We start from the raw sequence: 25,054 nt of genomic DNA on the forward strand, positions 1-25,054 counted from the left end.
GCTCTCACTGCTGCAGCCCTACCCTTCTCAGAAGGCTCAAACAGAGCAGACAGGGCATGTGTGCAGCTTTAAGTGAAAAGAGCAAAGAAACTAGCCTGGAATACTTAGATTAAAACCCTTCATTAGAGCAGGTGTACATGGGTGAACTTTTTTTTTTTAATATTTATTTACTAAATTATCTATCTATCTACCTACCTACCTACCTCAGTGTAAGCCTACAGTGGTGATTTGAGAAGGCAGTAGAGAGAGTTGGCTAAGAATACAGACTCTACAGCCAGATGGCTTTGGTTCAAACCCTGGCGCTCTATCATTTACTGGCTATGTGATCTTGGGCAAATTATTTGGTCTTTCTGTGTTTAATTTTCCTTTCCTGGAAAATGGGGATAGTAACAGCCTCTACCCCTATGGGGCTATTATAAGGATTAAATGAACTCATGACACGTAACACTCTTAGAAAAGTGCCTGGCACACAGTGAGACCTCAGTCAGTGTTCGCTATTATGGCCATGATCATTATTATCTAAAGAAGAGCCAAGGATTCATGAGTCCTGGTCAGTCATTTTCCAAGTCTGGAACACAGCAAAGTACTGCTCATGTATACAGATATCAAATAGTGTAACAGACTTGCTATGCCTACTACTGAGATAAAGAAAAATCAAGTACAGATGCTGCCATTCAGAAACTCACAGGCTGTTGGTGGATAACAAACGCAGATTCACAAATAACAGCTGCAGGTAAATGACCTGCACAAGGTGACAGACTGAGAATATAATCAAGTGAATCTAAGGTTTTCCTATTCCAAACGAGGGTTCTCTCTACAACTTTGAAAACAGGTTTTGCATAGCTATTTGTTTATTCAAAAATTAACTGAGTCCCTATAATGTTCTAGGCACTGACAGTACAGTGGTGAAAAAGACAAAGCTTTCACCCTCATAACATTTATTTTCTAGTGGGGAAGAAAGAAAATAATAAGTTAAATACATTTGCATGCAGTGACAAGTATATGCAGAAAACCAAAGGAGGTAAGGAAGGAATGAAGGTCTGAAGAGGCAACATTTCAGCAGAGGCCTAGATAACGTGAGAGAAGGAGCCATGTGAAGATCTGGGGATAAGCATCAGGTGGAAGGGAACCCAAGCACGAAGGCCCTGAAGTAGGAAGGAATGTGACCTCTGTCTGAAGGAGAGTAAGAAAGCTGCATAGCTGGAGTGAGCAGTGGGGTGAGCAGCAGATGTGAGGATGGTGGGAATCTCATCTTGTGTGACTTTATCGGTCCTCCTCCCCCCAGGTTACTCTGAAGCAAGTTCCAGACATGATATAATTCATACTGGAGCATTCTAAATAGAATAATTACATGACTTCCTTTGTATCCTAAAAGATCATTCTAGCATCTATGTGAATAATGGAATGGAGGGGTTACGGTGAGGGGAAGGATGAGTAACAGTGGCAATGAGGGAACGACAGTAGAATTCTTGGAGAGAAATTACGTGGCCCGGACCGGTATAGTGAGGGAGTGGAGGTGAGAAGTCCTTGGATTTGATGTATAGTTGAGGGTAAATCTGACAAAATTTGTTGATTAATTGGATTTGCAATGTGAAGAAAAGAGAGATATTGAGTATGACTCTTAGGTTATTGGCCTGAGACAAGATGATGCCATTTACTGCGAAGGAGAAGTCAAGGTCAGAAGCATGTTGGAGAAGGAGGAGAACGAGTTATGTTTTGAACAAAAGCAGCTATGAGAGCAAAGGCACAGGATGTATAACAAGAAGGCGTCACTCCAAGTCCTGACTCTTGCCACTCCTAGCTCTAGCTGGGCCACGTTGGACAGGTCACTTACTCTCATTCAATTTCCTCATCTATGTAACATGGGGATAGCAAAACCACCTCTCAGGTTTGTTCAAATAAGGAAATGAGATGTCTGTGTACACCCTGTAAATTGTAAAGGTGCTGAATCAAGGGTAATCTTCTTGTTTCCTTTGTTATTGCTGATAAATATTTGTTTAAATGACCATACATGAACCTCAGGTTACAAACACAATTATGTCTTAACAAATAACATTATGAAAAGACAACTTTATATCATCCAGTTCTGTTTTGCTTGTTTAATGCTTATACTTTCTAAGGGTACAGAGCATCATTTGCATTTCTTATTTGCATACCTTACTATCATTCATGTTATCGCATTTGATCCTTAATATAGACAGAGTGGGTGCTACGGCCCCTAGATGACTGATGAGAAAACTGAGGGACAGAGAAGTACTATCAAAGGCCTGACATCCTAGTCTTACTGCCTTCCTCTCTTGGTCTGTAAGTCAGAATACTGCGATCCTGGCGTATAATCCACTTGGCATCAGGGCCTGGTCATATCAGGGAAATTCCTGACACACAGAATGCTGAGTACCTCCATGACCACTGGTAAAAAAAACAAACACAACTACTTAGATGCAGCACTTAACAGTTTGCAAAATACTTTTATATGTATTTTTTCTTAGTTCCCCCAACCTGTGGTAGGCATATGATAGCTATTAGATGTAAGAGGCACTGTCATGTAACAGAAGGATACGCCCACTTTATACACTGACTTAAAATAGGAAAAATGACATTTTTCTGTATTGCTTTGTATTTAGTAATGTTCCTCATCACTGTCTGTTTCAGTCATTCATTCAACCAATATCTGAGGGTCTACTCCATACTAGGCAATGTGCTGGGTGCTTGGTATACACTGGAACTAAAACTTTTTTATTGTTAAAAAGTGACACAAATTATGTTATTAAGACGAAAAGAACAAAAAACTTATTTATGATGGCTATTTTATTTTTGAATGGAATCATGGACATCCAAGTTTCATTTTCATGTCAAAAAAAAATATCCCAGTGGCCCTCTCTAGACTTTCTTTTGCCAGGAATGTGTACCAGTTTCAATTATTTGTACCTCTGATAGCTACACTCCCATTTGTATTAGACATAAATTACCTCAATAACAGTAGAGAAATGGTTCAGAAGACCTAGTTTTTTGGAGTACAACAAGATTTCAACCTAAGAGATGTGGACTCTTACTATATATTGCCTTACATTTCTTATACTCTCTTTCTAGATGGCAAATCATCAGCAGTAGGTCTCAACATCTAGTGGACGATGAGCCACATCCATTGAGGAACACTGTTTCTAAAGGACATTTATGTGATAGGGGTTAAAGGATCCTTATGGTCAATAAGTTTGGAAACGCTGGGTTAAACAAAGTAAATAAGTCTCATTATCACAGGACTGCTCGAAGACTTTATTATACCATGGTACTGTGGAACTCCAAGAGGTGAGTAAATAAGCAGCATTTGCCAGACTTATTGGACCACGGAACCCTAGTTTAAAAGACTAAGTCAACAACTCAATCAGTGTTCAGTCTAATATACCTGGGAAGGCTCTGCACTGGGGAATTTCCATTTATAACTGCACATGACATGCATCTTTTTAGTAGGGTGCTGATTCTTTAAGCTTGGGGAGAGCTGAGCAGACACAGAACAGATGTATGGCCCTGAAATGCGGAGGAGAGACCAATCACTATATAGTAAGCACCGTGAAAAAAGGGACCGTTTTTGGTTCTGATTTCTATGATAGTTGCAACACCTAGCGCTACCTGGCACATAGCAGACATTGGAAATAATTTGTTAAATAAATGGCTAAATGGAATGAAACCTACAGAAATGAAAGGAGCTTATGTCAATTTCAGAATGAGTGGCTACATTGTTTTTCTGTCTTCAATGATTTTGATTTCCATATCTAGACTCCTAGTCAGTGCTTAATTTATTTTCTTAGAACAAGACTGAGAATTATTCCAACCGCCTTTTGCATCATGACCCTGCACTAATCTAATAAGAGAAAGGTTACATTGCTCTTTGTAGATGAACAGCACATTAATGAGATCTTCTTGAAATGATCCCACTTCCATTATGCAGACAAAATTACATTTTCCAGCATAATTATTGTGTCAGTCGAGCTCCCAAATTTTGATATTAATTGTTTCACCTGCAAAGGCAACAACAACTTATTAGTTTGTCAAACCTCTGGAAAATCAAGGGGGAGCTCATAGTTTTAAGTAGTGATTATCAACCTATACTTCTCCTGCATTCTATCTTTTACACATTTTCCTACTAGCCAGAAGGACTAGGCGAGTTTTATTCCCTGTATTACGTTTTAACAGAAGAAGTAATGGGTTTCTTTAAAATGTTTTTAAATTACATACCGCTTACATTCCTCAATCCTTACTTGAGACTCTAGACTACAAGTTCTTTGAGGGCATGGACCTTGAATGTTTTGTGGAAAACTGTATTCTGAGCACCAAAGACAATGCCTGGAACAAAGTATGTGATCTGTAAATACTGCTGAATGAGCACCATGCTTCTCCTTTCACTGAGACTCGCTGTTTTAAAGGAAAATCTTCCTCCCTCTCCTTCTCTCTTCCCTCCCTTCTTTCCCCTCTCTCTCTCTCCCCCGCCAACTCTCTCTTTGTCTCTCTCTCATACACACACGTGTACATTACACATACACTCTGGAATACAGGGAGGTCTTGCTATACACTGTGGCATTTTCCCCATGAACAATACATAAAACATGGAAGTTTGGTGAAAATATATCATTAGAGGAGTTTTGGACAGTCGCTTTGCATTGTGTAATGTCATCTCCTCTTCTAAGCCTTAACATGCCCTGAGCCACAGAACAAGTTAGGAAGAAATCCTGACTCACACTTATTCATCTGGTCAGAGCTTGAGACACAGGGCTAACCTGTGAACTATGAGTCTGACAGATCTCAAACACATGACAGGACATTCTCCAACACTGCTTATCTAGTAATTTTTATTTTGTAGCTTACATTTATTCTACTAGAAAAAATATTATTTTCCTTTTTATTGTAAACTGTTTAATCTACTTAAGTCTGATATTATTCTAGATTGGGACCACGACTTCCCCATAGAGTAGTAGAGGTTTTATTTTAAAAACACAAATCAATAGGATAATAGGACTCAGTATATTGACTTAGTAGCTCTGTTACCTTGGGCAAAGTGCTGAACATGTCTAAGTCTGATATGAGAATAACAACAGCACTGTCCTCCTAGGTGGCTGTAAGGCTTAAATGAGATAGATGATCCATGCGGAATGCTTAGCTTACGTTCACTATTGCAATCTCTGAGGGGCTGATAGACTACTAGCCGTGATGATCAAGGACCTAAACAAGTTCATCACCTCTGCAAGTCTTCTTTTTATTTTCTTTCTAATATGCCACTCTCCCTCATTCCATCCACAGAAGCAGAAACTCACAATGGGTAGGCCTTGTGGGTCCTGTTTTACCTCCAAGCGTGAATTCTTCCTGCAGTTTGGATAGTGCTTCTGGCTCGGTAATGTCATTTAGGGTAGTCATTTATCTGGCCCCCTGCATTTCTTTTTACAGCGTATGTAACTTCCTCTTTCTTTATTTGGTTCCTTAAAGAGTCTTGATTGGCTGGGAACTCGACCCTTCATTTTCATTTATCAAAAATTCCTAACCAGAGGGGATGAGTGCTGAATCCCAGGGGTATGCTGGGCTGGAGCATCTGTGCCTGGCCTTTTTATCTATGCAGGTGGCTGGTAATTGCTAAGTTTTCCCTTCTGAAACAATTATCCCCCCATTTCTCTCCCCACCTCCACCCCACCCCCAGTTAATTATCAGTTCTAGAATTAAACTGCTTGCCTCTCCTGCTGTTGTCATGACAACAGTTGGCCTGCACCTGCCACTGGGTGAACAGTGGCTCTTTCAGAAGAGGTGATGGCAGTTGCCCGCTCCACAAAAGCCAGGGAGCAAACTAACGTTTACCTGTCTGGGGAGAGAAGTTCCTATTCATTCCACCTTAGGCATTTTCCTCGCAAGTTCCACCTCAACTTCTGTCTCATACAAACTGCTTGTTGGCACTCAATAAAGAAAATGAAAAAAATTTTTCTGATAAAAATGCCAAATCCCTGTTGGCTTGTCACAATTCCATCCATTAACTTTACTTATTCCCAGGCAAGATGTTGGAAGATGTGAATCTTCCATCTCCTGAGAAAGGCAGGGTAGTGTGGTGGTTGAAGGCACGGAATTTTAAGCCTAACAGATCTGGGTTCTAATCCTGGCTGACTTACTTTCTAACTGTGTGACCACGGCTTAGTCACTTAACTTCTTATAATATCAATTTCCTCATCTGTAAAAAGAAGATGAGAATAACTATATTTAACAGGTTTTTTAAGCTTTGAAATAATATACATAGGTCTAGCTCCTATTTTATGTTCGACACATAAGCAGGTATCACTATTAGAGCTGTTTAGCTGCTAACCCTGAACAACCCTGAAAGTCAGGGCAAAGTTGGCAGCTTGGTCAGTTTTAACTGGTTCTTGTCTGAGTGGCAATACCTGCGAGATGGAATAAGACTGCACATTCCCCACAGCATCTGGACCAAGATGCATCTGGCAGCCAGGGACAGCTGAGAAATGCTTCTTTGCCTACCTTCTCTGTAATTCTGTCAGCCCCTCCCTCTCTGTACAGTTTTTCTCATGCTCAATCTCACTTCCCTTTAAACAGAATTGATAGAACCAGAGGGGAAGGAGACATGTACTCACCAAGGAAACAAAATGCTTTTCTGTTTTACAACCACATTACAACCTACAGGGAACAACTGGTAGTGGTGCTAAGGAGTGGGGGAATGAGGCACTTATGTAAGAAAGTGTTTTTCTTCCCTAAAACGTCTGCTTGTGGCTAAAGAAGTATTTTTTTTATGACCCTATAAGCACTCATAGGTAGGTCCTAGGTCCAAACAGGACAGGCCCTTGAATAGTGGTCCTTGGCAAAGACCTCACCATTTAGGGTACCCCAGTTTTATCACAGCCTTTGGACACCTTTCTCAATGTCCTTCTTGCAGTTCTAATTTTAAAGAAACCTGCACTCAATGACTGTAAACTTCATACCGTCTTGAAAAGAAAAAAGAAAAAACCTAAAACAAAACAAAAAAACACACCCGCTTCTGCTCCCAGCATCTGGTACAGACACGTGCTGTGGGTTTCCGGGTAAAGAGGTGAATGCAGTTCAGCCACATGGAACTTTCAAAAAAAGGAAGGCTCCTTGGAAGTTATTGGGGAAATGGAATTATTCACCTCTTGCCTGCCTCTCACTGACAGAAAGTGAGAAGATGCTAGAGACCAGCACGTTTCTCCTAAAATGAAAAAGACACCACTAACAACATTTTGCCGTGGCTGCCACAGGTGAGGGAGGGCATAACCAATGACATCAAATTTAGTTATTCTTAAGACACAGACTGGAGTTTTTTGACTTCCTAAAATCTATTATGCTTAGTGCCAGTCCAAAATGGCTACGAAGATAAACCAGGAAGAAGAGAACTAGGCTCCAACCAGGCTCTTCAGCACCAGATCTAACTCAGGGACAAATGTGACATCAATTTAATTCTTTGACTAGTTTCTAAGAAATATCTGTAGCCTTAAATCTATTTGGAAAATGTTGGTGCTTTAGTATTCCTTATCTCCATCAATTTAGAAGGAACTGGGTATCTACTCTCCAAATTTGATTGTAAGTTAGAGGAAGGCTGGAGCTGTCAAAACAAGGTATAAATAAGATAAAAATCAAACAATTTCCTTTTATAATTACTTTATCTCAGTTGCTTGCTTTTCCATATAAAAGAAGAAACCCAAAAGGAGAACACTTTTAATGCTTCATAAAACACTTGTCCTTTTAGTAAAATGTGCTGCTTGATGGAGAAACTGAGGCACAGAGAAAGCAAACAATTTACACATAACTCATGAGATGTGACTACCGGAAGAGATCCATAAGATTCAAAAGTCCATCCATTTCTTCTATGAATAGGACCATGCTGTAGTCAAGCGGTAAAGCCTAACAGGAAACGGTACAAACCTTTTGGTGCCTAAAATGGCACAGAAGACCCTGTACAACGGAGACTCAGCCACCCTTGCCTCATCCCCTGCCAACAGTCCAGTCATGTAGCTCCTCACCATTCCCCATATAGCACATGCGTTTCCATTCCTCTGAGCCTTTAGAAATGCTGATCTCTGTGCTTGTATGGCCTTCCTACCCTTTGCATCTGCAAAACCCTACCCCTACACCCATCCTTCAAAGTCCAGCACAAATGCTATCTTTTCTGATTCTCTATCCTGAGTTAGTTGTATCCTATTCTACATCCAACATATTTATTATAGAGAATCTTTATACTGTAGTGCTTAAGAGCCCACATTCTCAAGTCAGCCTACTTGAATTTGAATACTGGCTCTACCACTTTTTAGCTGAGTGACCTCGTTAGTGTATGTATAACCTCTCTGCAACTCAGTTTTCTCATTTGGCTGAGAAATGAAGATAATGTATTAGCCACTTGTTAGGACTGTTGTGAGAAATAAAAAATGTTTAGGGCTTCCCTGGTGGCGCAGTGGTTGAGAGTCTGCCTGCCGATGCAGGGGACACGGGTTCGTGGCCCGGTCCGGGAAGATCCCACATGCCGCGGAGCGGCTAGGCCCATGCACCATGGCCGCTGAGCCTGCGCGTCCAGAGCCTGTGCTCCGCAACGGGAGAGGCCACAACAGTGAGAGGCCCGCGTACAGGAAAAAAAAAAAAAATGTTTAAAATACTTCGTGGTACATGGTTGGCAATCAATAAATGCTTCCTTAGAGTAATTTATAATTATAATAATAATTATTATATTGTACTTAAATGTGAAATTAAAATTGTTTACTTAGTTCTCTCATTTGAACTAGACTTTGATATCTTTAAATGCAGGGACAAAGTCTTTTTCATCTTCGTATCTCTGAGGCCTAGCATGGGGCCTGGCAACACAGTAGACAATTGAAAATGAATGAAAAAATTCCTCTGCAATTTTTCTTGCTAAAGAGATTAGGAAACAGAGCTCCTAGAGGTAAATGTTATCCTGATAAGCTCTGAGGTCAAAGACATAAACAAGGTTAGCCTGTCAAGCATCATAACTACATATTGGATGGCAAACAAAAGTTGATTAGCATAAAACCACACCATGAAAAGTGACATCCAGGTCTCTTCCCACTGGGCCTTTTTTCTTAGCATTAGGAAGCCAGAAAAGGCAGGCAGGTGTATGTCAGAATACAGGCTGCTCCTAGCTGGCATTTCCACTGTGAGGCAGATGAAATAAACTAGAGGTACCTCAGCTGACTTTTCCAGCTGTGAATGGATTCTCTGGTTATAGGCCAATATGCACAAAATAAAACAAAGTTGTGACTCTCGCAGGTAAATATCTGAAAATCAATTACTTTCAGAAGAAGGCTTGCTTTTATTATAGATAGGCAGTACAATGCATAGCATGGCTTCATCCTTCATCTGAGTGAGTAGAGGATAAATAATTCATATCAGCAGAGGAAAACAAAGTCAGCTCAGGCTCCATAAGAGGGAAATGTGACAGTTAAGAGACTCTCTGTACTGAAGACCAACTTAGATGTTGGAACCCCACTTCTGGATAATACACAGCCCTGACAGTTCCACTCTATGTCACAGGTATCAGAGACATTTTCTTTGGCTTCCAGCTAGGTCTTCTGAAATGGAGATAATGTAAAAACAAAACCATACATTTGCAATCGGAGGACAAAAGAAACCTAAGCGTATCACTGACTTAGACCCCTCTTATCTCTACAAACTAAGTCATCAGGAAGAGAAATGTCATATCTAAGAACATACATATGATTGTTATTTTAGAGGGGGGAAAAAAGAGTACCTAGTATATAGCCCCAAGAAAATGTTTAAAGAAACAAAATTGAGAAATGTACAAAAAAATCTACCAAATTACAGAACCTATAAGCAGATTCTTTTCATTTCATATTTAATATATGACTGTATTCCTCCACATATTTAATATATGACTGTATTCCTCCACTGTATTTATATCCCAAAAAACTGGGTGCAGAGTGGGGGAAAGAAAGGCTAGTATTTACAGGGAAGTAAAAACAGACTACAAAGAAGCAAGGAGGTTAAAGGACTTGCCCAAGGTCACACCGTTGGTCCCAGGTAAACCAAGGATAGAAGGCAGGTCTGCTGACTCTCCTTGAACTCCTATTCCTTCAGAACTCATTGCCCATTTGATCAGAGAATCAGCATGGGTCAGATTCACACTGATCTCAGCAGGAGCTTTTTGCCTGAATAAGAGCCAGCTCTAAAGATGAAAAGTTCTACCAAAATCTTAAGTATGGCTGTTACTGTTAAAAAGCCTTTTTCTTCTTAGTTAAAAAAAATTCACAGAAAATCTCAGTCGCAAATCAAAATTTAAAACTGACCTTGCTCCTCTGTCCTCTGAACACAAGAGTTTAAGGGTCCTTCCCTCTCTGACTTCCTTCCACTACACAACAGCTCTAAGGCAGCAGAGCCCACTGCCACCCCCTCTCCGTGAACATACATTACTTCTCAGCAGGCTCCGGCAGGAGCACAGAAGGAGCCAATCTGCGAGGGCGCAAACACAACATCTCCCATAATAGCACGAGGAGACAGAAAATTGCTGCCAAAAGTGTAAACTGCTTTTTTTTTGCTTGGAAAAAAAGAATCACTCTGGGCTTCAAAGACACCCTCTTCAAAGGTGACTCTACAGTGGTTAATATCCACGTTCCACATATTAGGACTTTTGCTCCTCCATACGCTCCAAGAAACCTTGTCATCTGCACGACTGTATCATGGGTGTGAAGAGTAACTACTGGATGGAGGGGCAACTGGCAGCTAATTCTGCAGGGTCAAAGGAAGGCTTGCTTACCTGTTCCCCCGGGAGTCTAAAAGCACCCCTTTTGCTGCTGACCCTCAGGGGACACTGTGTGAGGATGAGATGAAGAAACATCCCCTCATAATGACAGAGGCTGAGGAGAGGAGAGGTAGCGTGCAGCAAACAGACGCCATCATTTCAACGTCAAAGCCAGTACGAACTCCTAGGTGAGAGGAACAAGACCAAAGTGATGCGCTGACAAGTGGGCGTGAATCCTCTTATTCATTCAGGGTCACAGAGAGAAGTGTGCTGGCCTCTCAGAGACAGGTGGTTGAAGGCATGAGCTCTGAAGCCAGACTAGATTCAAGTCCTAGCTCTGCTTCTACTAGCTGTGTGATCTAGGGCAAGTTAATCTTTCTGGGCATTCATTTCCTCATTTTACAAGTAGAATAATAACTACATCATTAGCTTTACATGAGGGTTAAAAGAGAATATATATAAAACACTGTACGTAGTAAAACTTAAACGGTAGCTTTGCCTATTGTTGTTGTTAATTACAGGACAAATACACAATAAAAATCAGAACAAGGCACAGACATGACCAAAAGCACAAATACTTGGCCACCTCACATCAAACAGCTTGGGAAGTCAGAACTGAAAACAGAACAAAACAAAGGCAGGGAGACTCTAGCTGGTAGAATGGAGAAAAATACAGATCTATTATAGACAAATAATTTTCAAAAGGACAGGAATTTTCCTTTGTTCTGACCACCATGGAGAGCGGCTGGAATTCAATTCTCCCTGGACTTCTGTGCAGACAGCAGGGAAGTGGCTGTGTGGAAAGAATACTAGCAAAGGAGACACAGGCATGAAAATCCAAGCAGACCTGGAACGCAGGGTCTCCAGATTCATTTCTCTTCCATCCCCTGTGCAGGCAGACCCACACTCCTTCTGTCTTCCTTACACATCAAACTCTCATTTAACACCGTCAGCAATACAAAAGCCTTTGGAACAAAACTCTGGCTTACTGAGACAGTAAAGTGTATATCATAAATGAGAGAAATTTCAGATCAAAGGCAATCTGCCCTGAAGTGTTAATTGGAAGAAACTGAGCCAAATGGTAGTTCAGCACAAACTGAATGGAACCAACAAGTATGAATTTAAAGGGTAAAGGGAAAATTTGACTCATCTTTCCTCTTTCTGCCAAATTGGAACATGATTTTTTTCAAGTGCTCATTTTACCAATAAAGTCCCAGTCCAAGAGAATCCCTACTGACATCCATGGCAGCCTGGCTCGAGGGAGACAGCGTGACATCTTGGTTGCTAGTAAAGAAACTCTATACTTCACCACAATCTTGTCAAAATGACAAGAAGGAATCTGCAATTAAACTCTGAAGCCAGTATCTCACACTGAATAGTATCTTTGAAGGGAGTTAATCTCTTCACAAGGTCCCTGTATTCTTCTAATCAACATGACTCTGGCATGTAGCCATAAAGACAAGATGAACATGTCCATCCTTATCAGGCTCTCCCAAGACAGAAATGCCATTTCTATCCTGTGGAGTCTGCTCGCTACATCTGCTAAGGTGTTTTCTTTATACTGGTCTTGTTTGAACTCTCTTTCTGAGGAAGAAAAGGTCTAGGGCTCTGCTTGGTCTGGATTTTAAGGAGCTGGAGCTAGAGCTAGTTTTGAGCGAAGAGGCAGAGTGCCAAGGAGATAATTTAAAGAGTTTATCTAAACCAAAGGTCTGTGTAAAATGGTGAGAACTTGGTCAATAGCTAGAGAAGATGTTGATATAAGCTCCCATCACTAGCCTAATCTAACTAGTCTCCCAGGCTCTGACCCACCTCCAATTCATTTTCCATTCTGCAGGCAGAGGAGACTTCCTAAATGCAAATCTACTCAGGTTAATCCATGTTTTAAATTATTTAATGCCCTCCCACACTCTGCGGGAGAGAAGGAGGCCTGTAAGGCCCTCAGTGATCTGGACTCTGCTTTCTTTCCTCCGCTCTTCTCTTGTCTGGAGCTATTACACAAGTTGTTTCCTATCCATAGGACAGCTCTATCTCTGCCTCTCTTTTGTCTGCCTTCTCATCCTTCAGACCTCCATTTACACACAACCTTTTCTGGTGAGCTTCCCTTTCTAAAGCAGCCTAAACTTCACTTAATCATAGTACTTCCCCCAAAGTAGAAGTGCCCAATTATATGCCTGTCTCTCCTACTAGACTTAGGATCCACAAGGCAGGGACCATGTCTGTCTTAATTTTCATTATATGCCCAATATATAGCACAGGACCTATACACTGGGTCATGAGAAAGGGAGGAAGGGAGGAAAGAAATGAACCACAACATAAAGGGAGCCTGTTCCTGAGAATGGGGGGAGGATGGAATTTAAAGGGATTCCCTGAAACTCTGCAGGTTTAAAGCGGGATGCCTGTAGCTTTAGCCACAGAGGACAAGGAACAAGATCTAGGCTGAGAACTACAGTTCTCAAGGGAAGGAAGCAGCAGGAGATGCTTTTGGCACTAACATTTGGCACTAAGAGAGAGGATCAGGATATGGGGAGGGAGAAAGGAAAAAGAAGAAACTGTATTTGTTGATTTGTAAATAAAACCAAAGGGCCAAATCCTGGCTCCAGTAAGGTAACCTTGGACAACTCATTAAGCTTCTTTCAATGAGAAGCTTGAATTAGATAAGTGATTTTCTTTTCTTTTTTTTTTTTTTTTTTGCGGTACACAGGCCTCTCACTGTTGTGGCCTCTCCCGTTGCGGAGCACAGGCTCCGGACGCGCAGGCTCAGTGGCCATGGCTCACGGGCCCAGCCGCTCCGCAGCATGTGGGATCTTCCCGGACCGGGTCACGAACCTGCGTCCCCTGCATCGGCAGGCGGACTCTCAACTACTGCGCCACCAGGGAAGCCCTAGATAAGTGATTTTCAAACTGAGTTCTCAGGAACCCTAGGTTTCTGCAGCAGCCCCTCAGGGTCTATTGGAAGGAAGAGAGAAGTTTCACCAGTAGATGTGGCCCCAACTTTAACCAAACAAAAAAAATGTTTTGCATACATTGGAGTTCTACTTAAAGCCCATTTGAAAAAAAGGTGTTTCTACTAAAACTAAAGTTTGAATAGCTGTGGCCTGGATGAATGTTCTGATACCTCCCAGACTTAACAGTCCTGGATCCTACATGACAGAGGGGACCCAACTGGACACTGCATTTTACTTTGTACAAATGCCCCTTGATTGTGTTCACAGCATAGCTATAGCATTTCCTAGAGCTTGTTCTCACTGCCTGAGCAGAAAGACAGCAAAGGTAAGTAAACTAAAGTCCAGGTTCACTACAAGCCTGAGGCAATGATAAAATGCACTTTTAAATTTCATGTGGTGAAACAGAAGCACAAAGAAACATTTTTTTTTTCCTAAACAAAGTTTTGTATACCTATGACCTCAGATTCACTGTATAGGTGTCTTGAGTCAGACCCAAGGATGTTACAGGTCAGAAATAAAGAATATTGAAACCAGAGTCCATTAAAAGAAAAAAAAAAAAAAGGCAATCCAATTCCAATCAAGAAAGAACAATGCAAAAGTTTACCTATTCAGTCTACCTGATACCTAATAACCATTCAAATATAGTACCTACTTGTCTCAACAAGGTATTCTGAAGGTGCTACAGAATAAAGCAAAGTTACTGTCATTACATACTTTAAAGACTATCTTTATCTGAAGGTTACAGACAGGAAATGGCATAGATGGGGAGGGAGATGGGCATCTTACAAAATAAGATCTTCAAAGCCCTGGAATAAGATGGAGATCCCTTTTCTGTGCTGGTCCTTGGCTGGTCATATTTCACGGGGCATTAGAAGGCCACAAATGTCACTCTACTTCAATTCTGAGAACAGACAAACAACAATAATGTGATCTTACCTGGGTCCTTCCTCGTCGCCCTGAAAGAAAGAGAAAGAAACAGCATAAGAAATCAGGATCAGTAGAGACTGATTTAGATTTCTTTCTTTTCCCTCTTCCCTCCCAACCCGAAAGCAAGGCTTGTACATTTATTGTAACAGAGACAAGCCAGTAGACATCTAAGGGCTAAGACAAGGGCTAATATAACCCAATGTTCAAACTGCCCAGCAGAGATGAACTAATAATTTGCCCTTGTAAGCAGAGAAGTGAATGCATAGACCTAGGAGGCCTAAATAATAGCCTTGCCTTTTTATTTGTATGGCTGGCAGTATTTAGTTCTGAGCAAACTGACAGCCCAAAATAGCAGCAGGTCTTAAGCAAAAGCTGACCAGCTCCAAAAGCATCAAGCTGTTTCCCTAAAAGACTCACCTCTGCCTTGGCCTAGCATTTTTTTTCTCCAAACAAGAACGCAGAAAAACTCTAATGTAGAGCACGCTATGGTGCAAAAGGCTCCGAACTGGGACTCAGGAAATTGGAATTCTACTCCAAGCTCCATTATTTATTAGCTATGTGCTCTTGGGCAAGCTGATTAATTAATTAATCTGGACCTTGGTCTTCTCCTTTGTAAAAGGACAGTTCTGACATTTGATGATCCACATCATTCTTCAGCCAAATAATGACTTTTTTCTTTTTCTCATTCACTCTTTACAAAAACAATGTGTGAGGGCAATTTTACCAGGTACTGTATTCTGTGAGCCTAACTTTATCAGTGATCACAGCAGATTTCTTTGAGCCTCTTTTTCGGACCAAACCAGATTTTTCAAATGACACTCAAGCCTTTTCCAAGGGACCTCACTCATCCTTTTGGTGACAGAGTATCTTTTACATCCTCCTCTTTAGTCATTCAGGATTGGTTTCAATAGACTGTATCTCCTAGTTGGAGATAACTCCCCAGACAACTTATTTGATTGATGGATGGACTGATTGGATGATTCTATAGGTAAGGTATAAAGGAGAATGAGCTCTGGAGTCAGACACTGGATTCAAATCTTGACTCCATTATTGCTTGCTGTGTTACCCTGGTCAAATTATTTTGCCTCTCTTAACTACAGTTTTCTAATTTGTAAAATAGGGGTAAAAATTGTCCCTATAACACAGGATGAGTATGAGGATTAAGTGAAATAATGTGCACAAATGTCAAGCACAGTGCCTAAGATACAGAATGCACTTAATAAAAGTTATTATCAATATCACTAACAATTCAGTATGATTCATTAAGAAGCTATTACGTGCGGGTGCTGAGGGTAAAAGATAAAAAACCCATAATGATCTATCCTTCTAGGAGCTCCCATTCCGGAGCAGGGGAAACAGACAGAAAATGAACTATGACTAAATGTCTTAAGGGTGCTACCAAAGACATAAACTGAATGCTGAGGAAGTGATAAACACTGCCTCTCCTGGAGAAGGGGGAGAAGGCTTTACAGAGAAGGTGACATATATACTGTCACTTGAGGGATAAGCAGGATTTTCCCAGGCCAACAGAAGATAAATGGGAAGAGCACTGGAGTAGCAAGAGCAAAGGCACAGCAGTTTAAAAAAATGTAGGTTTAAGGAATTCTGAGTTCTGTGAAACTAGAGTACGGGGATGTATACATGTGTGTCTTGGGCAGGGGACGTGGAGGTGGCAGTGGTGTGGGGCTGAGGGGCTGGGAATGCAACAGAGGTAAAGGAAGATTGCCAGGGCACAGGCCTATAAAGGGCCCTGGCAGCCAAGAAGGTGATTTGTAACAGATTATATTCAGTACACCGGAGGTTGGATAAAGGCATTTTTAGTAGACTGTTAAGAATTTGCAGTATTGGTGAGGGCGCTAATCATCTAATGAAAGAGAAGTGGGGCAAGTGGTGGAAGAAGGGGACATAAACCTCTGCAGTTTACTTGACTGGCACATTTCATGGGAACTATAATCTAGTGAGAAAAATTCATATAATTTAAATTTAATATGAGTTACATTAACTATCAATGACATAATTAAACCTCAACACAATTTTTAAATTATCTTTGGATTTTAAAACATAATTATCTAGGAGAACTGTATGGGAAAAAGTATCCGAACCTTCTTCCATGATTTACAGCAAGTCCTCACAATCACATATCTTGGTACAATGGTTAAGAGACAGGCTTTCTGAGTTAGAGAAACATGGCTTCAAATTCTGGTTCGTCAATTCCAACAGTGAAGCTTTTGGGAATTTACTTAACTTTCCCAAGTTCAGTTTCCTCATCAACACATGGAAATACTAATTCTTACCTGACAGGGTGGCTATATGGATTAAAATAAGTGAGAAAATATGTATAAAACATTACGTAAGTATCTAGCATAAGTGTTCAACAAATGGTGGTCATTACTGTACTTCCCTGAAATGTTAATTAATAACATTTCTAGGGAGAGTGGGGAAAAACAGAGAAGATGGAATACAAGACTTTGCTTTACATTCATCCATTTCTGCTGCTTATAGGTAAGTGGTTATTTTCAAAAATAATAATCACTATCACAAAGCATGGGGAAAACCAGGGTGAGAGTTTCACTTATGAAGAAATGAATGAAAGAATATACACACATATAATTATAAGGCAATTCTGAACAGGTCAGCAGACATTCAGAGGATTGCTAATCTTGCTTGTAAAAGGTGTGCCCATACTCTCCTCACTACCTGAAATGCACATCCCTATTCTGAGATCCTAGTTAATTCCCGTCCATCCTTTAAGGTCAAGCCTCACTCGGAAAATTCTCCTGACAGATTGAGTGGAGTAACCCTACTCTGTCCTCCACATCTGTATAGGTCACATTTCTCGGCTAGTTCTTAAAGCAGAAAACTGACAATGATAGAACCATACAGTGTCTCCCTCTTTGGATTTCAGCTCCTTGAGAACAGAAACTGTATATTGTTCATCTCTTTATTCTCTACACCTAGCACAGCACAAGGCATATAGTAAATAATTATTCAAGAGAGGAAAAGAAGAGAGGGCAAGATATAAATAGGATTTAAGATTAATTTCTACCCCCATTACAAGTAAATTCTGATTTCAGAGAGTATTAGAACTGAAAGTCTGTTAAACAACAACTTCCATTTCAATGACTTGTTAGATTAAGCAATGCTCCCAGCTCCCTCTGTAAAATATCCTGAGTGCTCTTGGCTGTTAGGTTACACTCTATCTAGTACAACCTTCCATTTCTACTTCCACCAATGAAGATGTATGTTCACCAAGAATCAAACAAGTTTGCTCCTAAGCCTGCTTATATCAATGGAACTTGTAATTATGATGACATGTTTTACTAAATAACAAAAAATGAGTGCAAGAGATAACTGTTGCTCCATGAGTTGGTGCTTCCATGAAAATTAAGTTGAATGCTTCCAAAGCAGTCAATAAAGATGAATTACTTAACAATTGCTGTCAATTTTGATGTAGGTGAGACACATGCAAAATATTAGAAAATATAAAGTATAAAAGTCTAACACCTCACACTGGTCAGAATGACCATCATTAAAAAGTCTACAAATAATAAATGCTGAAGAGGGTGTGGAGAAAAGGGAATCCTCCTACATTGTTGGTGGGGATATAAATTGGTACAGCCACTATGGAGAACAGTATGGAGGTTCTCTAAAAAACTAAAAAGAGAGTTACTATATGATCTAACAAACCCACTCCTGGGCATACATCCAGAAAAGATGAAAATATTAATTCGAAAAGATATATGCACTCCAATGTTCACAGCAACACTATTTACAATAGCCAAGACATGGAAGCAACCTAAGTGTCCATCAACAGATAAATGGATAAAGAAGATGTGGCATATATATATATACACACACACACACACACACACACACACACACACACACACACACACAATGGACTATCACTCAGCCATAAAAAGAATGAAATAATGCCATTTGCAGCAACATGGATGGAGAGATTATCATACTAAGTGAAGTAAGTCAGACAGAGAAAGCCAAATATCATATGATATCATTTATATGTGGAACCTAAAAAAATGATACCAATGAACTTATTTACAAAACAGAAACGAACTCACAGACATAGAAAACAAACTTATGGTTACTAAAGGGGAAAGGGGTGGGGAGGGATAAATTAGGAGTTTGGGATTAACAGATATACAGTACTAATATATAAAATAAACAAGGACTGACTGTAGAGCTCAGGGAACTATATTCAATACCTTGTAATAACCTGTAACGGAAAAGAATCTGAAAAAGAATATAACTGAACACTTCGCTATACATCTGAAACTACCACAACATTGTAAATCAACTATACTTCAATTTTTAAAATGGCATTTAAAAAGTCTAGGATTCTACATTCCACTTTCTTCAAATGTTATCCTCCTCACTTATAGAGAGACTGAAATTGGACCTTACAAATGATAGAGCATGGGTATGGTTAATGCCAGAAATATGACACTCCACTCCAAACAGCAAACCCATATTCTCAAAGAAAAGACCCTGACTTGGAATCAAAAAAATATACAGATCTTTATTTCAAGTTTAAAATAAATGTTTAGGGTATTCATGTATCATTTTTAATGCTTAAACTAACTTCTTCTAAGATTATCTCACTGCAGCTCAGTACTCTTCTCTCAAAACTAGACAAAAGATGGAAATTCTCATGACATGCAAGTAAAAATAAAGACACATTTTTAAAATACTTGACTTTGGCAAAGAGTTTTATAAAAGATATAACTAAATTCAGGCAAAAAATGAGAGATTTTAAAAACTGGTGATAAAAATACACACTGATATAATTGTTCTGTGGACAGCTTATAAATACGCACAAGCCTAAAAATGTACATACCTTTGACTCAATAATCACTTATGATTTGTAAACTACAACAGTCACTACAATGTTATAAATGACAATAAGAAGCTGGAAATAACTTAAAATGAGGTAAAAGTCAAATTTGTATCACTGGTTCAGGGTTCGAACATTATGTTTATGAAGGATTTCTAATAATATGAAGAAAACTGAAAATATGACATTAAGAAACAAATGGCATGAGGATGAAGGTGTTAACTAACTTTACTGGGGTAATCATTTTGCAATATATACACGTATCAAATCATCACATTGTACACCTTAAACTTACATATGTTATATGTCAACAATATCTCAATAAAGCTGGGGAAACACATACACACACACACACAATTAAAAAATAGAATAAATATAACACCCAATGACAACTATCAAGTTAGTGTGTTATATTTATTTTCTGCTGTGTCTAAGAGTTCTAAACGTTTTATAATGATTAAAAAAGAAATAACTTTAGTTATTTGAAGAGGGGAAAGACCACATCTTATTGAAGAGAAGAAAGACCACAGGACATAGAACGGGTATTGAAACTCTTCCCCTACCCTATATTCTATAAGATGACCAAAAAAGATTTATTTAAAACGCATTTAAAAAAAAAATGTCACCAGGAAACCTTGTAATCTTTGGACTCCTTCAACCAGAAACTCTGTGATTCTACTTGACCTAATCAAATTCATCTATCCTGAAGGTTTCTTAAAACAGATACACTGTGTTAATGTTCTGGTTTTAGAATAATCTTCATGAATCAAAGGCAAATAGCACTTGGGCAGGTGGGATATCTAGACGCATTGTTTTTATCAGCTTTATTGAGGTATAATACCATAAAATTACCTGTTTTAAGTGTATATAAATAACTTTAAGTAAATTTAGAGTTATGCAACTATTATTACAAACTTGCTTAAAAACTATATATATACACACACACACACAGATATGAAATTATCTTTTTTCCTTCTTAATTTCTTTAAAAGCATATAGCTTTAAGCTAAAATTATAACTGTCTTGCAGTGTTTATAACATATGTAGATTATATACATGTGACAACTATAACATAAAGGATATGGAAAGAGGGTCAGTTGGTCTATACAATTTCAGCTATCTACATTTTATGTGAAGTGGTTCAATATTAGTTTTAAGTAGGCTGAAAATTTAAGGATCTATATTATAATCCTTATGGAAACCACTAAAAAATAATGCAAAGTAACAGAGCTAAAAGGCCAATGGCTATATAACAATGGAATTCAAATAAATGTTTCAAAAATCCAAAAGAAAGCAGGAAAAGACAATGAGAGGAACAAAAACAGAAGAACAAACAGAAAACAAATTGTAAAATGGCAGACCTAAATTTAACCATATTAAGAATAACATTAAATGTTAATGGACATTACACTTGAATTAAAAGGCAGAGATTATCAGAATGGATAAATGACTAAGACCCAGCTATAGGCTGTCTGTCAGAGACATAATTTAACAATACAGACAGACTGAAAGCAAATGGATGGAAAGAGATAAACCACAAAAACAGTAGATTGGCTCTACTAACATTAGATAAAACTGTTATCAAGACAAAGAGTATTATCAGAGAAAAAGGGAATGTTCATAATGATTAAAGGGTTGTTGGTTCATCAGGAAGATGTAACAATCATAAATATGTATTTGCTTAATGATGGCGCTTCAAAATATCTAAAGAAAAGTTGACAGAATTAAAGAAAGGAATAGATAAACCCTAATCATACTTGGAAATTAAACATCCCTCTCTCAGCAGTTGATAGAAGTAGACATAAAAATCAGTAAAAACATATATCATCTGAACACCTAATTGATATTTAGTAGAACACTACCTCAAACTACAGAATACATATTCTTTTCAGGTGCACATACGCATTCACCAAGACCATATGTTGGGCCATAAAGCAAGTCTCAGTTAAGTGTTAGAAGACGGAAATCATTCAGAATAGGTTCTCTGATCACAACGGAACTAAATTAGAAATGAGTAACAATAAGATAACGTAGGAAAATCCCTAATATTTAGAAACTAAACAATATACTCCTAAATAATCAATGAGCAAAAAGAAGAAATCACATGGTAAATGAAAAAATATTTCAAGTTGAACGATAATGAAAACACAACATAACCAAAGTTGTATGATTCAACTACAGCAGCAATTAGAGGGAAATGTACTGCTCTAAAAGTTTACATAAAAGAAGAAAGTAGTAAAATCTGTGATCTATGAAGCTAGATAAAAAAACAAGGTAGGGCTTCCCTCGTGGCGCAGTGGTTAAGAATCCGCCTACCAATGCAGGGGACACGGGTTCAAGCCCTGCTCTGGGAAGATCCCACATGCCGTAGAGCAACCAAGCCTGTACACCACAACTACTGAGCCCGTGCCCTAGAGCCCAAGTGCCACAACTACTGAAGCCTGCACGCCTAGAGCCCATGCTCTGCAACAAGAGAAGCCACCCAATGAGAAGCCCGCGCACCACAATGAAGAGTAGCCCCCACTCACTGCAACTACAGAAAAGCCCACGCACAGCAACAAAGACCCAACACAGCCAAAAAAAAAAAAAAAAAGTATAGATGATAACAAGTTAATTCTTAAACAAAAACAAAAAAAGGGTAAACTCAAGTTAAAAAAAAAAAGCAGGTGTAAACAAAATAGAAAACAAAGAGTGAAATTAACAAATCCAAAAGTTAATTCTTTAAAAAGACCAATAAAATTAATAAAATACAAGTTAGGCTGATCAAGGAGAAAAGGGGGAAGATCACAAATTATCAGTTAATGGAAATGAAAGATGGCTATAGACACATCAGAGGCTACAGACAGTTAAAAAATGATATGAAAATACTATAAACAACTTTATACTAGAAACTAAAACAACTTAGATGAAAATGACAAATTCCTTGAAAATTACAGCTAATACAAATTTTGAAAATTTTAAGTCAATATAAAATGAAAAAATTTGACTAGTTCTATATTAAATAAACTGAATTGGTTATCAAAAACCTTCACATAAACTCCAGGACAGATTGTTTTGCTGGTAAATTCTATCAAATATTTAAGGAAGAAATAACATCAATCTTACATAAACTCTTACAGAAAACAGATGAGGAGGAAATACTTCTCAGCTTGTTTTCTGAGGCGAGCATAATCCTAATACCTGACAATCCTAAAGCCTGACAATTGCATTATAAAAATACAAATTTACAAATGAATATCCCTCTTTGAACACAGACATAAAAATCTCTAACAAGATATTAATAAATTGAACCCAGATAATACATTAATGATCAAGTGGGAGTTTATCTCAGGAATGAAAGGTTGATTTAATATTGTAAAATTAACCAATGTAATCAACCATCACAACAGAATAATGGAGAAAACCCACTTAATCATTTCAATGGCTACAGAAGAAAATCTTACATATACCACATTCATTTGAATTATTGCTCCCCATATCTAATGTGTCATTCCTCTCTGGCTACTCTGCTTTCAAGATTTTTTATTTGTCCTTAGTTTTTGGGAGTTTAACTTTGATGTGTCTGGGTATGGATTTCTTAGATTTATCTCACTTGGGTTCACTCAGCTTCTTAAATCTCTAGGTTTATGTTTTTCAATCAAATTTTAGGAGTATTGAGCCATTATTTCTTGAATTTTTTTTAGCTCTGTATTCCTTTTCCTCCCCTTACTGTACAAGTGACATGTATGTTAGATCTTTCTTCATTGTCCCATAGGTCCCTGAGACTCAATTCAATTATTTTTCAATCTTTTTTCTTGGTTGTTCAGATTGGATGTCTATTGATCTGTCTTCAAATTCACTGATTCTTTCCTCTGTCATTTCCAATTTGCCATTGAGTCAGTCCAGTGAAATTTTTATGTCAGTCACTATTTTGCAGTTCTAAAATTTCATTTGGTCTTTCTTTATATCTTCTATTTCTTTGCTGATTTTTTAAATTTTTCATTTGTTTCCAGTTTGTTATTGATTATTGAGACATTTTTATAATAGTGACTTTAAAATCCTTGTCTGATAATTCCAAATACTATGTCACCCTATGTAGGTGTTGGCATCTACTGATTTTCTTTCTCATTAGAGTTGAGATTTCATTGGTTCTTGGTATGATGAGTAACTATGGACTGTATCCTGGACATTATAAGACCTGGTTCCTGTTTAAATCTTCTATTCTAGCAGGTAGTCAACCTATTTAGGTCAGAACACATGTCCTAGACCACTTTTGTGGCTTATGGTTCAAATGTCAATTGAGTTTATAAAGCTTCTGCAGTGCCATTCTGGTCACCTCCCTCAGGTGACAGTGCTCCAATGGAGACTCTATAGTCTCCACTAGTGTTAGCTCAGGAGGAGGAAGGGCACAAACTCATCACTACACAGTAAAAGGGGATGGTATGAATCCACCCACTGACTCAGTTGGGGAGGGGCTTTATCTAGTTAATGCAGGGGTGGAAGGGAGGAGTTAAAGCTCCATCCACAGTCCCCATAGGGGTGGGCTGTTATTCCCTTCCTATTACTGTGGGGGAGGGGTATAAGTCAGAGTCCCACCTTCAGGCTCCATGGGAGGTGGGCACCATTCACTTCTGAGAGGGGCAGGTAGAAGTTAGACTTTTACCTAAAGGCTCCATGGAGAAAAAAGTGACACCTCATTGCTATAGGTGAGGGTATAAAATAGACTCCACTACTGTGGTGCCAATTGGGGCTGGGAAGGGATTCACTGCCAGAATATGCAGGTATTATTAAAAGGTTTCTCTTCAGCTGAACTGCCCTTTTCCCAGTCCTTTGGCTAGAGAGCAGGTTTTTCTTGGAGACGTTCTTTTTGCCTATGCTCATTAGCATTTCCAGTTTGCAGGGCACCCAGGCCAGGATATACAGGAAGCAAGAAACCCTCCCCCCAGGGTACTCATTGCTGTGTGGCTCCTCATATCCCAAGGTCCCTGGTCAGTCTGCCATCTTTCCTCCACTTTTGAGAGTCTTCTGGTAGGTGACTTAGTATTTTGCCCAGAAATTTTTACTGTGATTAATGGAAAGAGTAAAATGAAATGCATTTACCCCATCTTGTTCAGAACCAGAAGATGCAATTTGTTTTCAAATGCAAAGATAAGATGTATTGAAGAGTAGAAGGTTGGAAAGATGGCTATATATATAAAATGAATCAGTATAGTGAATTGTTAGTGGCAGAATCTTGGTGCAGGTATATGGGTGTAATCTGTAAAAACTCCTTTCAACTTTGCTGTACATTTGAAAATTTTCACAATAAAATCTTGTGCGGGGATCTTCTGATTAAATTAAAAATACAGGTAATTTAAAAAAATCTATACCATGCAAAGAGAAGAAAAGAATTCTGTTGAGTGAAAGAGAGGTACTGGAAATTTGCTCTGATCAATAAGTTAACAGATTAGCTGGAACGAGAGGCTATTAGATAATAACAGCTCTGGGTAAAAGCTCTAGCCAGATGTATGCTACTTCTCATTGTTAATAGCTTATTTTGTCCATCGCCTGGTACTTAGTCCTTGTCATCTTTATATCCCTGACAGT

General features: G+C 38.9%; 1 protein-coding gene across 4 annotated transcripts in view; it reads right to left on the bottom strand.

The window, feature by feature from the left end:
• TRIM44 (tripartite motif containing 44) overlaps window positions 1-25,054 on the bottom strand; it is a 110,723-nt gene that overhangs the window by 33,669 nt on the left and 52,000 nt on the right. For 3 of the 4 annotated variants that reach the window (XM_030864693.2, XM_060303358.1, XM_030864691.2), the window contains exon 4: window positions 14,644-14,663. In XM_030864693.2, the coding sequence (XP_030720553.1) occupies window positions 14,644-14,663 (20 nt within the window). Of the gene's footprint in view, window positions 1-10,853; window positions 10,947-14,643; window positions 14,664-25,054 lie in introns of those variants that run through there. The other variant, XM_060303359.1, reaches the window with a different exon arrangement.

The sequence above is a fragment of the Globicephala melas genome, chromosome 8 (genome assembly GCF_963455315.2).
Source record: "Globicephala melas chromosome 8, mGloMel1.2, whole genome shotgun sequence".
Taxonomy (NCBI): Eukaryota; Metazoa; Chordata; class Mammalia; order Artiodactyla; family Delphinidae; genus Globicephala; species Globicephala melas.